At 36.8% G+C, this 12,898-nt stretch overlaps 1 protein-coding gene across 2 annotated transcripts in view; it reads left to right on the forward strand.

The window, feature by feature from the left end:
- SPAG6 (sperm associated antigen 6) overlaps window positions 1–12,898 on the forward strand; it is an 86,758-nt gene that overhangs the window by 1,764 nt on the left and 72,096 nt on the right. Inside the window, exon 1 of one of the 2 annotated variants that reach the window (XM_027847870.1) lies at window positions 586–677. The exons of the other annotated variant lie outside the window; for it this stretch is intronic. Within the exon in view, the coding sequence (XP_027703671.1) occupies window positions 623–677 (55 nt within the window). The 5' untranslated portion in view covers window positions 586–622. Of the gene's footprint in view, window positions 1–585; window positions 678–12,898 lie in introns of those variants that run through there. 2 annotated transcript variants of the gene reach the window in all.

Consider the following 12,898-nt stretch of genomic DNA (forward strand, 5'->3'; position numbering starts at 1 on the left):
GGGGGGGGGGGGGGGGGGGGGGGGGGGGGGGGGGGGGGGTGTTTCCTAACATTCATGGCCTGTGCAGCGCGTGCAGTGAAGAAGTGGGGATAAACGAGGGGTGAGAAAAACAGAGTGGAGAGGGGTACAGGAGGAGGGCAGGAAAAGGTTTGTGTTGTTGTTCCCCCTCCCCCCAGGCAGAGACAGGGAGAGGGAAAAGGTGAAGGGGAGGGACTGAACAAGACTAGGAAAAAGTTGAGGGAGAGTCGCTTGAGATGGCAATAGGAAAAAAAAGATGGGAGGATGGAATTGGGATAGGGATAGGAAAAAATTGAGGGGACGGGCTGGAGACAGGGAAAATGTTAGGGAGGGGTTGGGACAGGAATAGGAAAAAGTTGGGGGAAGGGACCATGAGAGACTGAAAACAATTTGAAAGGACCTAGAGAGGGATGGGAAAAAGTAGCAGAGGCGGGGAAGGGGAGCTGGGACAAGGAAGAAAAATTGGCGAAGAGGGAAAAGAGAGGGCTAGTATCCCGTTTTTGGGTAGCCGTGTGCCCCTACATCCTCAACATCTCAATCTCTCTTCTCTTGCCCTCTTGCAGTGTTCGAACAGTACCAGAAAGCTCGGACTCAGTTCGTGCAGATGGTGGCAGAGTTGGCGACCAGACCTCAAAACATAGAGACGCTGCAAAATGCGGGTGAGTTACTGACTACCTTATCCCAGTCCTCAAGCCTTCTCCCCTGATTACTATCTTGAGCCTGGATCGGACCCCATCTACCTATCCTGTTTGCTGTCTCCACTGAATTTAATCTCTCTCTCTCTCTCTCTCTCTCTCTTCTTCACTGTGTGAGTGGAAAGCGGATTAAAATTTCCCAGTTCTTCTGCACTACCAGGCTTAGGGAACTCCTAGTCCCAAAATTTGCACACAGAGAGACATATTGGAGATTTTTTAAATCGTTAGGTCCGGTAAAGATGGAGAGTTGGAATTCCCAGTCAGACTTTAAAGAGTGCTTATTTCGGCCTTGGTGCCTTAGGGAACTCGGCAGGTTGAGTCAAAGCTATAAGAACTGGCTGAAAGTCAATTTCAAGGAATAGCTATTATCCAGACTAGATACTTAGAACATATTTGGTCTTACCAGTCTTTCTGTACTTTGAGCATCTTTGGCTTTTCACAGAAAAGCTATTCCAAAGTAGTTGACCTCCTATTTATCTTCCCATTTTATAGAAAAAGAAAGGGCACAGGCAAGTGGACATTCACTACAGAAGATTCCAAATATAAAAAAGAATAAATATAGTGAAGTTCTGGCTGTATTCCATCTTCCTTTCCCTTTCCCATATCCCCATTTTGGAACCCACATGCCCTCCATACTATAGACTATACCACAGAATTTATAGACTTCTCTCAAAAGTTTTGGTTATTGGGTATTGAAATCATGTGAGAACATGGTGGCAAACAAGCTTGTTCTGTAGACTAAAAGATAACTTCATTGGCATCACCTTGATTTTCCAAAATGATGACTCGTCTAGTTCAAAAAAAGATGTGTGTTTCTTTTAGGGATATGTCTAGTTAAAACACTCTTTTTTCTGAAAAGAGGTTGAAGAAAAAATGGATAGTGTGAGAAGGTTTGGAAGTTTTATATTTATTGTGTGTGTCTTGTGGGGACATTAGTTACCATCCTCCCTGGCCCCTGTTAAATAACTTCCTTTTATCCCCAGGATTTTTAATTTTTTGTTCTCAATTGAGTTACCTGAAGGCAAGACTTGGAGAGTCCTGCATTAAAATCTTCTGTTCCCTGTCTTGTGTGTGTTAGCCTAGTTTTTCCTACTAGATTGGAAGCTGCTGAGGGTGAGGGGCTGAGGGGTATTGGGAGAGTAACTTCTATTGCTTTTGTATCCCCTCACGGTGCCAGGCTGCAGAAGGTCTGCACAATAGATGCTTGTTGACCCAATAGATCTAAATTTTTACAGGCACATGTTGCCTTATTTGAATGTAATTTAGTTTCCAGTCATTTTATTCAACATTACCTCCCAGAGACTTTGGGTATGGCCACTTACTAATGAAAACTAATTCTGGAAATTGTAATATTCACTTATCTGAGTATAAGCTTATTTTGTAAACAACAAGGTGGTATTTGGTGTTTGAAAAAGGAAGTAATTGAACATTGTGATTTTAAATAAGATTGGTAGTAATGAATGCCTTCAAATGCCTCTTACATAGTAGAGGTAGATTGCCTTTGGCTATTACAGGCTCAAAAACATGTAAGGGAGGATGTCTAATAGGTTATTACAGAATTTAATGAATCCAAATGGCTAGGCCAAGGAATTTTTTGGGTATCTGTGACAAATATGACACTAAATAACAGTCAATTTTTACTTATTTAGGATGTTTACTCATTCTGGATTTACTTCTGCTGGTAGAGAAAAGAATAAAATTAATTTTAAAAATTATTGCTTGGAAATGAAATGCTATTGATTTATGTTTCTTGTATTCCTAAAATGTACTCAAGTTTTCCTGAAGTGCTTATCTTCTACAGATGGTTTTCAAGTGCCATATTTAATACTTTGAATTTAAAATTAGTGAAGAAAATATTCCATTTTTATTTGTTTAATCTTTTAAAAAAAAAAACCCAAGCCATTGTTACAGAAACTTTTATCATGATTAGTTGACAATATTATTGAATTTATTACGTTCCTTTTACTTAAGTAGTAGGGATTTAAACAGTTTTTAAGTGTCACTTGAGTCTTGGAGTTGGTACCCACAATCATGGGTATCTCAACAATATAATTTTTTTTGAGATATTAATACAATTCATTTAAGACTAATTGAGAGTTTTTAATTATTTTGACTAAACAGATCCACAGATTTGTTGAGGTTTTAAAATAAAATCGACATAATTTATAACTAAAATCTAAACAAGGAAAATAGTTATTAAGTAATTCAAATTCCTTACATATTTTCTACTGAGGTATCATGATAGAACTGTTTTTTTTTCCCTATTTTTGACATTTTTCAGTTGAAACTCATTGGAACTCATTGGAAATTCATAAATAACATTGAACTTAATGTAAGAGGCAATAGGATGTAGTAGAGTACTTGTATTGGCCCAACTTCAAAACTTACTAAATGTATGATGTTAGGGAAGTTACTTCTCTAAGAAGGGGATAATGCTGTTTTCATGACCTCCCTCATAAGACTTCTGTGAGAAATGCACTTTGCAATTCAAATTATTATACAAATATAATTTGCTCTTAGTAATAAGCATACTTTAATTGAGAAGTAGTGTAGCATATTGGAAAGAGTGATGGCCTGGGTATGAGGAAGACCTAGGTTCAAAGTTCTACTTCTTGTGCTTATTGACTGTTTGACCCTAGGCAAGTCACTTGAGCTCTCATTGCTGTAGGCAAACTTTTTGAAATTAGAAGTTTCAGGGGAGGTACTGATCTACATTGGTAGAGGAAATTTCCTCATCTGGACATTCCCTCTATCAATGAAATCACAAATCCAGTCACTATCCCTATAATTTAATTTAATTCCTTCAATTGAGGACAATCAAATTGGAATTTTTGCTTTTTTGTGACTTGGTTTTGTGCATGCAATTGATTTCCTAATAATGACCCTAATAAGTCTGGCAGCCCTGATAATACATATTCAATAATATTTGGACATAAATAACTCCAGTGTCACTACTTAAGAGAGTTTGCAAAACTTTATTCCCCTGTTACCATGTGAACAGAAACCTACTTTCTTAATTTTATGTTTGTGAAGTATGAGTCCCAAGTATTTTTCACCATCTTTCTTTGAATTTTTCATTTTCATCTATCCTAAAACTACTCCTCTCTAAATAATCAGTAACAGATGGTCACCTCAGTAGAGATAACATATTGTCATGTACACTAGTTGTGAAATTTCTGAAACTGGGAGTAGCTAGTTGTTAAAAAAAATGAAAAATAAGGCACATGTTTCCTAGCATGTTGGTACACAGGGCAATGGTCATGAATGTTTGGTGGTCCTTCTAGGTTTAAACTAATAAAAACTCCAGGAGAATTCTTTAAAAACCACTTACTAATATGAAATAAATGATTGTGCACTTACTATGGTCTTGTTAGAGGGAAAGCAGGGAATACCTTTAAAAATGAGACTACACATTTTATGCATCAAACTTAACATAATAAAATAATAAAGTGTGTTGGAAACCAGATGTATACATTTTGTATAAGAGGTTGGGAATAAGGAAATATCATTATGACTTTTAAAGCCTATGTCTACCTAAAAGTAACATGGTACATTGAAGTAATTACTGAGGTAATTCTGCAAAAAAAAAAAACTAACTAAATAAAGGAAAATAAAGCTTGTTTTTAGGACAAAGTAGCCTCTTCCCCTAGCTTAGTTTATATGGATTGGCTTTTTAGACTGTCCAAATAAATAAAACCAAATTAACAAATATTTATTGAATGTCTATTTTGTATTCTAAGTACTGTAGGGGGTAGAAATAAAGAAATATCACAACTCTTTATTGTACTTGGCATAATAATTGCTAAACAGCTGACATTTATAGAGTGTTTTTTCTCATAACAGCCCTGTGACGTGGGGTGTGCAAGGGCTATTACTCTCATTTTATAGATGAGAAAACTTGAGTCTAAGCGAGAAGAAGGGACTTGTCTGAAGTCACAAAGATAATAAATAACACCACAGTCAGGATCTGAACCCAAAATTCTGACTCCAAATAGCTCAAATGCTAAAGAACTCTATTAGGATCTTAAATTTGGTTACTTTATTTGAACAGTAATGATCGTTGGGAGTGGGACATCATTCCTGTCTGTCTCTTAACTTTAAAGTGATTACTTCTCATTAAAAAATGAGTAAAAGAAAAATAACGTGATTAAGAATATTCTGATGAGAGAACCTTTTCCCAGCCATCTTTCACACTCCTCACCCTTCTCCCCTTCCCCCAGTAAGCTCTTATAGAGTGTTTTTCATATATATTGGCATCTGTCTTGATGGTATTAGCTACCCTCAAAGACATTAAAACTCAAAAAAAAATTAATAAAGCAACTCCAACAAAATCTAACTAATGTCATTTAATTGTTGGTATTTATACTGATGAGTCCTGCAATTTGAAAATAACTGGAACACTGTTTTTATACTTAGTAGTAGTAGAGTTCTCAAACCTGTAGTGTCTTGAAAAAAAAAAGCCAAGGAGAAGACATTCATATTTTGTGAAAACATGCAATATAATACATTCTGTATCTTACTTTTTCTGGGCCAAATTCACTTAACTTGGAAGGATTTCACTATTTGTCTGTAAAGTATTTATTGGTTCTTGGAAAATGTTGTTTGCTTTGTCAAAGATAATGCAGTTTGATAGTCATCCAGATTGCCCACAGATTCTACAAGGCTATAAAAATACGTAAGCATAAATTATTATTTTTCTTTATCTGGACCAGGATTATTCACGGCAAAAAAACAACATTTTAATTTTTGAAGTTCATGTCCCCAGTTTAACATTCTATTCTTAGTGATGTTAGAAATATCACAAAAGTTTCTGATTTTTACTCTCACATTTGATCTCTGTTTCACAAGTTTTTAAAGGTTTGTTTTAATCAGACTAGTCTTGCTTTGGGTTTAAGTTAAACTTGACATGTTCATTTGTTTTTGAAACTTTAAACATTGAAATGTTCTTTTAAAAAATTGTCACACACACACACTTTTGTCTAAACCTGTTTATCTAACAACCTATCATGTTTTTCCTATCCTGTAGAAGGTTTATTATTTTTGTGCAGTAATTTTTCCTATTTTGAAGAAAGTTTAAAAAATATTTCAAGTCTTTTATACAAATAAAGGAAATAATCTTGATTATTCAAGTTATATTCCACAAAACCTTGGAACAGAGAAAAAGACCAATGAAGCAGAGGTATAAGGTGATGAAATTTTAGATTAAGGAGGACAGAAAATTTGTAAATTGTAGTTTCAATGGTTTTGGTTTTACTTAATAATTTTAAGGAAAATGTGTGACATATTGGATTGAATTTAATTGTATAAAGAATAAAGTTTTATAACATAATGCATGAAATACATCAAACATTAAACAGTCTTTTCATAGCTCTGTTATAAATGTGGGGATGGGATAAAAAAAAGATAATGGATATTTTTCTTTGCAATGAAGCTATTCAACAGGGATACATTGAAAAGTGCACCAATGTGATATGCAGATTTTAGAATTCAATGTAATTTTGTTGAGTAGATATAATCTATATTTGAATAGAATATAATATAAAACAAAAAGGTTTTATGGTTTTAAGTTCCACACTTTGATTAGAGTGGAAAAGATCTTTAAAGATTTCTGTCACAAATGTTTGTCCTTCAATGCTGATAGAACCATCACATTTAGACTCCACCATCTTAGGACACTTATGAAATTTCATGTAGGAAAATAAATATGGGAAGAGCAGTTGAACTAGATCAATTATACATAGAGGCAACACAATTTTGAAAGTGTTGAGGCCCAGTTTTCATAGTGCCTGACAGTAGAGAGAATATCAAAAGTTTGGAAAAAATCTCAGACCTCATAATTATGGAGAAAAAGTTACTAAAAATGCCGATAACTACAAACCCATATGCCTTCTTTCCCATTTCTATAATTTTTTAACAAGAATTTGGTGAAAATATGAGAGGGGAACAAGCAGGCTTTCAAAAAGGATATTTTACAACAGACCAGTCATCCATGGGGCAGAAAGGTGACAGCTCTAGGCCTGGGGTCTGGAAGACTCCTCTTCATGTGTTCAAATCTGTGTGACCTTTCGCAAGTCACCTCACCCTGTTTGCCTCAGTTTTCTCATCTATAAAATGAGCCGAAGAAGGAAATGACGAACCATTCCAGTATTTTTGCTAAGAAAACCTCAAATGGGGTCATGAAGAGCCCAACAGGAGGGAACAACAACAATAAATCAATCCACATGCATTTATTAAGATACTATGTATTTATTAAGAGATATGCTCAGGCTGGAGATGCAAAGACAAAATAAAATAGTTCTTTTTCAAGGAGCTTAAAGTCTGTCATAGGAGATATGTGCAGATACAGAATAAATATAAAAGTATATGTAAATACAAAAAATTTGCAAATAAAAAACCAGATAGTTTTGTTTAATTGACTATCGAAAAGCAGTTGTTTCAGCAGAGCAAAATTCCACCTTGTATGCTCTCCTCAAATAGGGGATCTTCCATAATCTGTCAAAATCAAAAAAAGATGCAACAACAACAGAGATAATATTTGCATCGACCCTATTGTTAGTAATGTCAAGTGAAGCACAAAATAAGGAAATAGATGGTCACCAAAGGTATTTGCACCTAGAGGGTGTCCTGTGTGGGTGACAGACAGAAGAGGGAATGCCAATGGATGGTAAGGTCCTCCAGGTGCTCCTCTTTCTGGATTATGGCGTACTGGTCACATGTGGGGTCCAAGATGTTCCTGTTTGTGGATGATAGCGTGGTATTTGCATCTAATCCAAAGATGTTGCAGAACTTCCTCAAAGAGATCCGTAATTACTCAAAAGAGTTTGGCCGAACCACATGGGGAAAACAAAATAAAACAAATTTAAAAAACCCTAAGCAAATGAAAAAGAATTATTGTCCAAATTGTGATTTGTAATTGAATGGACAACCTATAGAGCTGGCCCCATCAGTACATACAGTGCAAATAGATAATATTCTGGGGTCTGGAATTATATAGGAGGAAAAAGTAGGGAGGGTTGCTTTTGGAAAATTGTACAGAACTTTTAATGATCCTGAGCATCTCCTTGAAAAACAAAGGCTTATATTTTAATAAAAATATTGTATGTTGATCTTATTATAAAATACATAATATTATATAGTGATGCTACATGGTTGTGGATCACTGAATGCCATTATCTCCAAAGCATTAAAGTTGGAGACCAACCAGGTCAATAATATGGACATGAACAGAGCAAATGACATTGTCTTTATAGAATTTTACAGTAAGAGGAATGTAAAGTATTACCACCACATAACAGATATGGGATGTAAGTCAGCTGACTCAGAGGTTTCAAGCTTGTGTGAATTTGGAAATGATTATACCGTTGGCAAAAAATAGGGTAGTTAAGGGAAGGAGCCAGTTTGTAGGGCAAACCAATGTTTAGTTTTACATGTGTTGAATTTGAGGCAACGGTTCCTGGCTGAACTACATTAAATCCATCTTAGATAGTTCTCTTTTTGATGAAAGATTTCCAGAAGAGTTCTTCCCTTGCTGTCAACATGAGGGTGACCTGTCAACAATAATAGATGGGAAGGATTATTTCATTGTTTTGCATATTCTGAGGTATCTGAGGACCATCTCAGGAGTTTGGATCAGCACTACTTTGGTGGGAAGGGACGAAGTATCTTAGTTTAGCTTCAGAAAACCTCTAAGCAGGCAGAAGCCTTCTCTACCCAGGTCTATATTCCTGACATTTGACTCATGTCATGGATCCAAATCAAACTGAGGGTTCTCTAAAATGTTTTCTATATATTCGTAAACTTGAGAAGATCTCAGAATCAGTCTGTATTTCCAGGAATATCTTGGACCTAGAGGCTGACCAGTCCTAAAGAGTACCCTCAAGGTGCTACTGTTAGTTTTAGAGAGAACTTGGGAGATTTTAGAGCCATTTTTTTGGGTTTCCCTGCTGTGGGCTGGAGGCCTCACAGCTGACCTGCTGTGCCACTGGCAGGACCTCAGGGCCTCAGTTGCTGATCTGTCCTGTGGCTAAGAACCTCCCTCTGGCTTGTCCAGACATTGCCTGTGCTGGGCTGTGCTCCCCTTTAACTCGAGCGAGACAGACTTTTCCTGAGGTCCTCCTAAACTATCTTGGGCAGGAAAATTGTTTCGCCTCGTCTTTTCTGTGGGTTCTGTGGGTCTGATTTAAAGTTGTTATGAGGGAAACAAGGAAGAGCTCAGGCAACTTCTTGGCTTTTCTCTGCCATCTTGGCTCGACCCTTAGAGCCATTTTTTAGTGACCACAGTGTCAAATCCCTCTTGTCTCCAAGGAGAATAGAAACTCCTTGAAAGCAGTGTCCACTCTTCTTTTGTCTCGTTATCTCTTGAGGCTGGCACGGTGCCTTCCTTGTAAATTTGCTAAGTTTAATGAATGTGAGTTGAATTGAAGTTTTTGGGTTAGTGAGATGTTCGGAGCTCTTGGGGGATGACATATTGACTTTTCTTAATTTAATATAGAATATCTTGCATCTAGAAAGTGTTTGATGAATATCTCTTGGTTGATTTGATAGGAATACATGTATGTCTCCTTTATCTGTTTATTCTTTTGTGTTATTTAACCACACGTTAAAGATAGATTTTTGAGCTGCTAGACCACCAAAATGTTCTTAGACTATTCATGTATTAGCATATTACTTGTAGAATTCCTCAAAATTTTTATCCTCTTATTGTTGCCCTATTATTATAAACCACACTTGTTCCAGCAAAATTTTCTACTTTTCTCTGAGAAATTACATCCCAGTGAGTGTGTTTGTTGCAGCAGATGTGTGTGTGTGTGTGTGTGTGTGTGTGTGTGTGTGCAGGCACGCCCTTGTGTATGGTCAGGTCTATAGATCAATTGAGTTTTTGCACCCTTCTTACCCTCCTCCCATCTGAACATTTGATGAAATTACAGGATGTTAGGGATCAAGTAACAGAGACAATGAGGTGTTAAGTTCTTAAAGGAAATGGAAAACAGTGTTTACACTTCTTCAGGAAAAGTGACTAAGTTCTTCAGTCAAATCCTTGATGTCATTATAGCATGGGATGCCTAGCTAGAGGTTGACTGAAGCATCAGCCAAGGCCATGGTGACCTTTAAAAAGCAGGATGCTCTCTTTGGGAGTTAGATGAAACAGGAGGAGCTCTATCAGTGGAAAGAAAGAAGAGAGGAGAAAAAGAAGGGAGAGATAGCGAGAGAGACAGAAGGAGAGATAGAGATAGAGACAGAGGGAGAGACAGAAAGAGAGACAGAGAGAGGCACAGAGAGAGAGAATGAGAGAGAGAGAGAGAGAGAGAGTGTGTGTACTCTGAGTTGACAATAGTCTATGGAAGATATGTTTTACATGATAGCACATGTATAGCCTATATCAAATCACCTACCATTTTAGGAAGAGGGAAGGGGAGGGAGGGAAAGAAATTTGGAACTCAAAATCTTGTAAAAAAAAAAAAAGCTAAAAATTGTCTCAACACGTAATTGGGAAAAAAATGAAATACTATTTAAAAAATAGTCTATGGAAGAAGTACCCAACTCTTGAGAAAGAATTACTCTTCAACTTTTCCCTTGCACCAACTCCAAGGCCTAGATGAAAGATATGATTTCTTTCTCTTCACCTGCAATGATGCTTGTAATGGAGTAAATCGTTTGGTGGCAGATGTTGTGCTCGTTGTAATGCAGGACCAGAGAATCCACTGAGACTTGGGCTGGGTTGAGAGTTAGCCCTGGCAGTTAAGGGTTGAGTTGTGATGAGAAGTAGGCCCAGGGAGCCCAGTGGAGCAATTTGCCCAGTTGAGGTGATCCACTCAGGAGGAAGCAGCATGAGGACACCATGAGAAGAGGAAAAACATCAGGGCCCAGAAAGCACTGAAGATGTGATTTCCTTGGCGACCTGTAGTCCCCCAAGCGTCTGCCTCTCTGCCGTAGTATACACTATATGTTGTCCACTCTTTCAAACTGATGTTTTAGGGAGAAAATGTCCTTAGTTTACGAGGAGAATGTTTTGTAACTGTGGTTCATGCTCTGCCATTTTTGTAACAATCTTTACTTTGAGCTAGTTGTGCCAACTGATTGATTGATGGTTGAAGGTAAGTCCATTGGGAGGAGCTTATGGACCATAGTTTTTGGGGTGTGGATCTATAGAATAGACTAAACCTTAGGCTAGTCACCCTCTATGGGGCCTAACCCATGGGCTCAAATTATGGTTGTAGGTGCTGCTACATCAATACTAATACTACTACTAATAATTAACATTTATATAATTCTTTGAAGTTTGCTAAGAAATTTATAAATATTTTCCCATTTTATGCAATATTTCACTGAGCCTAAGCTGTTTGGTAACAGCTCTATAAAGTAGGTGCTATTAATACTGGTAATAAAATAGTAACAACAATAAAGATAGCTATCATTTCTATAGTTCTTTAAAGTTTGCAAAGTATTTTATGTATGTTAACTTCATTTTGATCCTTCCAACAACCCTGTGAGATAGGTGCTATTCTTATCCCCATTTTGCAGATAAGGAGATTGGGAAATAAATTAATTGTTCAGAGACACAGCTAGTAAGTGTCTGAGACAGGGTTCAAACTGAGGTCTTCCTGATTCTAAGTCCCTGTATCTATGAATCTTCATACCTGACTGCCTCTCAGAGTGAAGAAACTGAGGTTTAGTAGGATTGCATGCCTTGGCTATAGTCACATAATTTGTAAGTATCTGAGTTAGGATTTGGCAAAAACCCAAGTTGTTCAGACTCAAAGCCCAATGCTCTATCCAACCTACCATGCTGCCTCCTGACCTAGGGAGGCAAGACACCTGGAAGAAGCATTGGGGATCTGTAGAGAGAGAAAAATTAAGAAGCCGGCTGGGGCTAGGCATTGACTCAAAAACTTTACAAATAAAATAGAATATCAGCCATTTGTGCCATTGGGCTGTATCCTTGCCTATAGACGAGGAAAATAACTAGATAAGCTCTTTAGCTTAGTGATTCTAAGAAAATAACAAAGGGGTGGTATATGTCTTCTATCTTAGATGAAAAGCACTAAATAGAGATGCTCATGTTATCAACTAAAAACTTAGATTAAAAAGGAAAGGGCAAATTATTTACCCATGTTAATCTTTTAAATTTTGCTTTATTCAGCTTAAAGAAACAGGACCATATGGAAATTATTTCCGTTAAAATCTGTTTTTATATTTTCCCATATAAGAATTACAAATATAATTTCTAGCCAGTTCTGGAGTAAAACATAACTTGAATGTCAAAATATGTAACTATTTAGCATTCAAGTCCTATAACTACTGAAATATTTTATGCAGTTATGAAAATCTGCCAACTATAAAGACCATGTGGTTGGACTGACCTATTCAAGAGACAGAGATAAGAGTAGATTTTTAAATTTTGATCTACCACAAAAAGAACTTAAAATAATGATATTGAATAACTATATTAACACGTACTGTAATGTGTAACACAGTAGACTATAGTAGGGGCCAGAAACTTTTGGCACTAATGCTAAATATGTTGAGCTAATTTTCATTGGCAAGCAGGCAGTTGGCTACCCTGATGCTTCTCTCTCTCCTGCTTGTAAGAACATTTGACCACTCTCTGCAAGAGTTAACTACACCCTTCCGACCTATTCCCCAAGACAAGTGAGTGTTTGGTTAACATATGCCAAATCTCTGCCTACCACCTGATACATTATAATGATACCACTAATAAATGACAATTAGAAAGAACTTTATATACATTATTTCATTTGCTTCTCTAAGCAACTCTCTAAGGCCTGAAGTGGAAATATGATTATTGCAGTTTTGTGGATGAGGAAACAGGCACTCAGAGATGAAGTGACTTTCCCAAGGTCACACAGTCAGGTGGCAGAGTCGGGATTCAAGCCAGCCATCTAGCAGCACCAGGGCTCTTGTCACTATTCCACATTTCCTTCTCTCACCTAATAGAAGGCAAAAAGATAAAACAACTGGTGCATCTATTTTGAAAGATTGCTAAGTTCTGGTCCATGGTACTGTATCTCCTTGTCCTAAGATGAGTATAATACTTCATTATTATTAATATACATAATAACATGGATTACTCACATTTATATAGTATCCTACATTTTACAAAGTGCACCTAAGCTCAATTCTCTGATTATATTAAATAATACCTAAATTGCTGCTTCACAGAGAAA

The sequence above is a fragment of the Vombatus ursinus genome, unplaced genomic scaffold (genome assembly GCF_900497805.2).
Source record: "Vombatus ursinus unplaced genomic scaffold, bare-nosed wombat genome assembly UNPS02005459.1, whole genome shotgun sequence".
Taxonomy (NCBI): Eukaryota; Metazoa; Chordata; class Mammalia; order Diprotodontia; family Vombatidae; genus Vombatus; species Vombatus ursinus.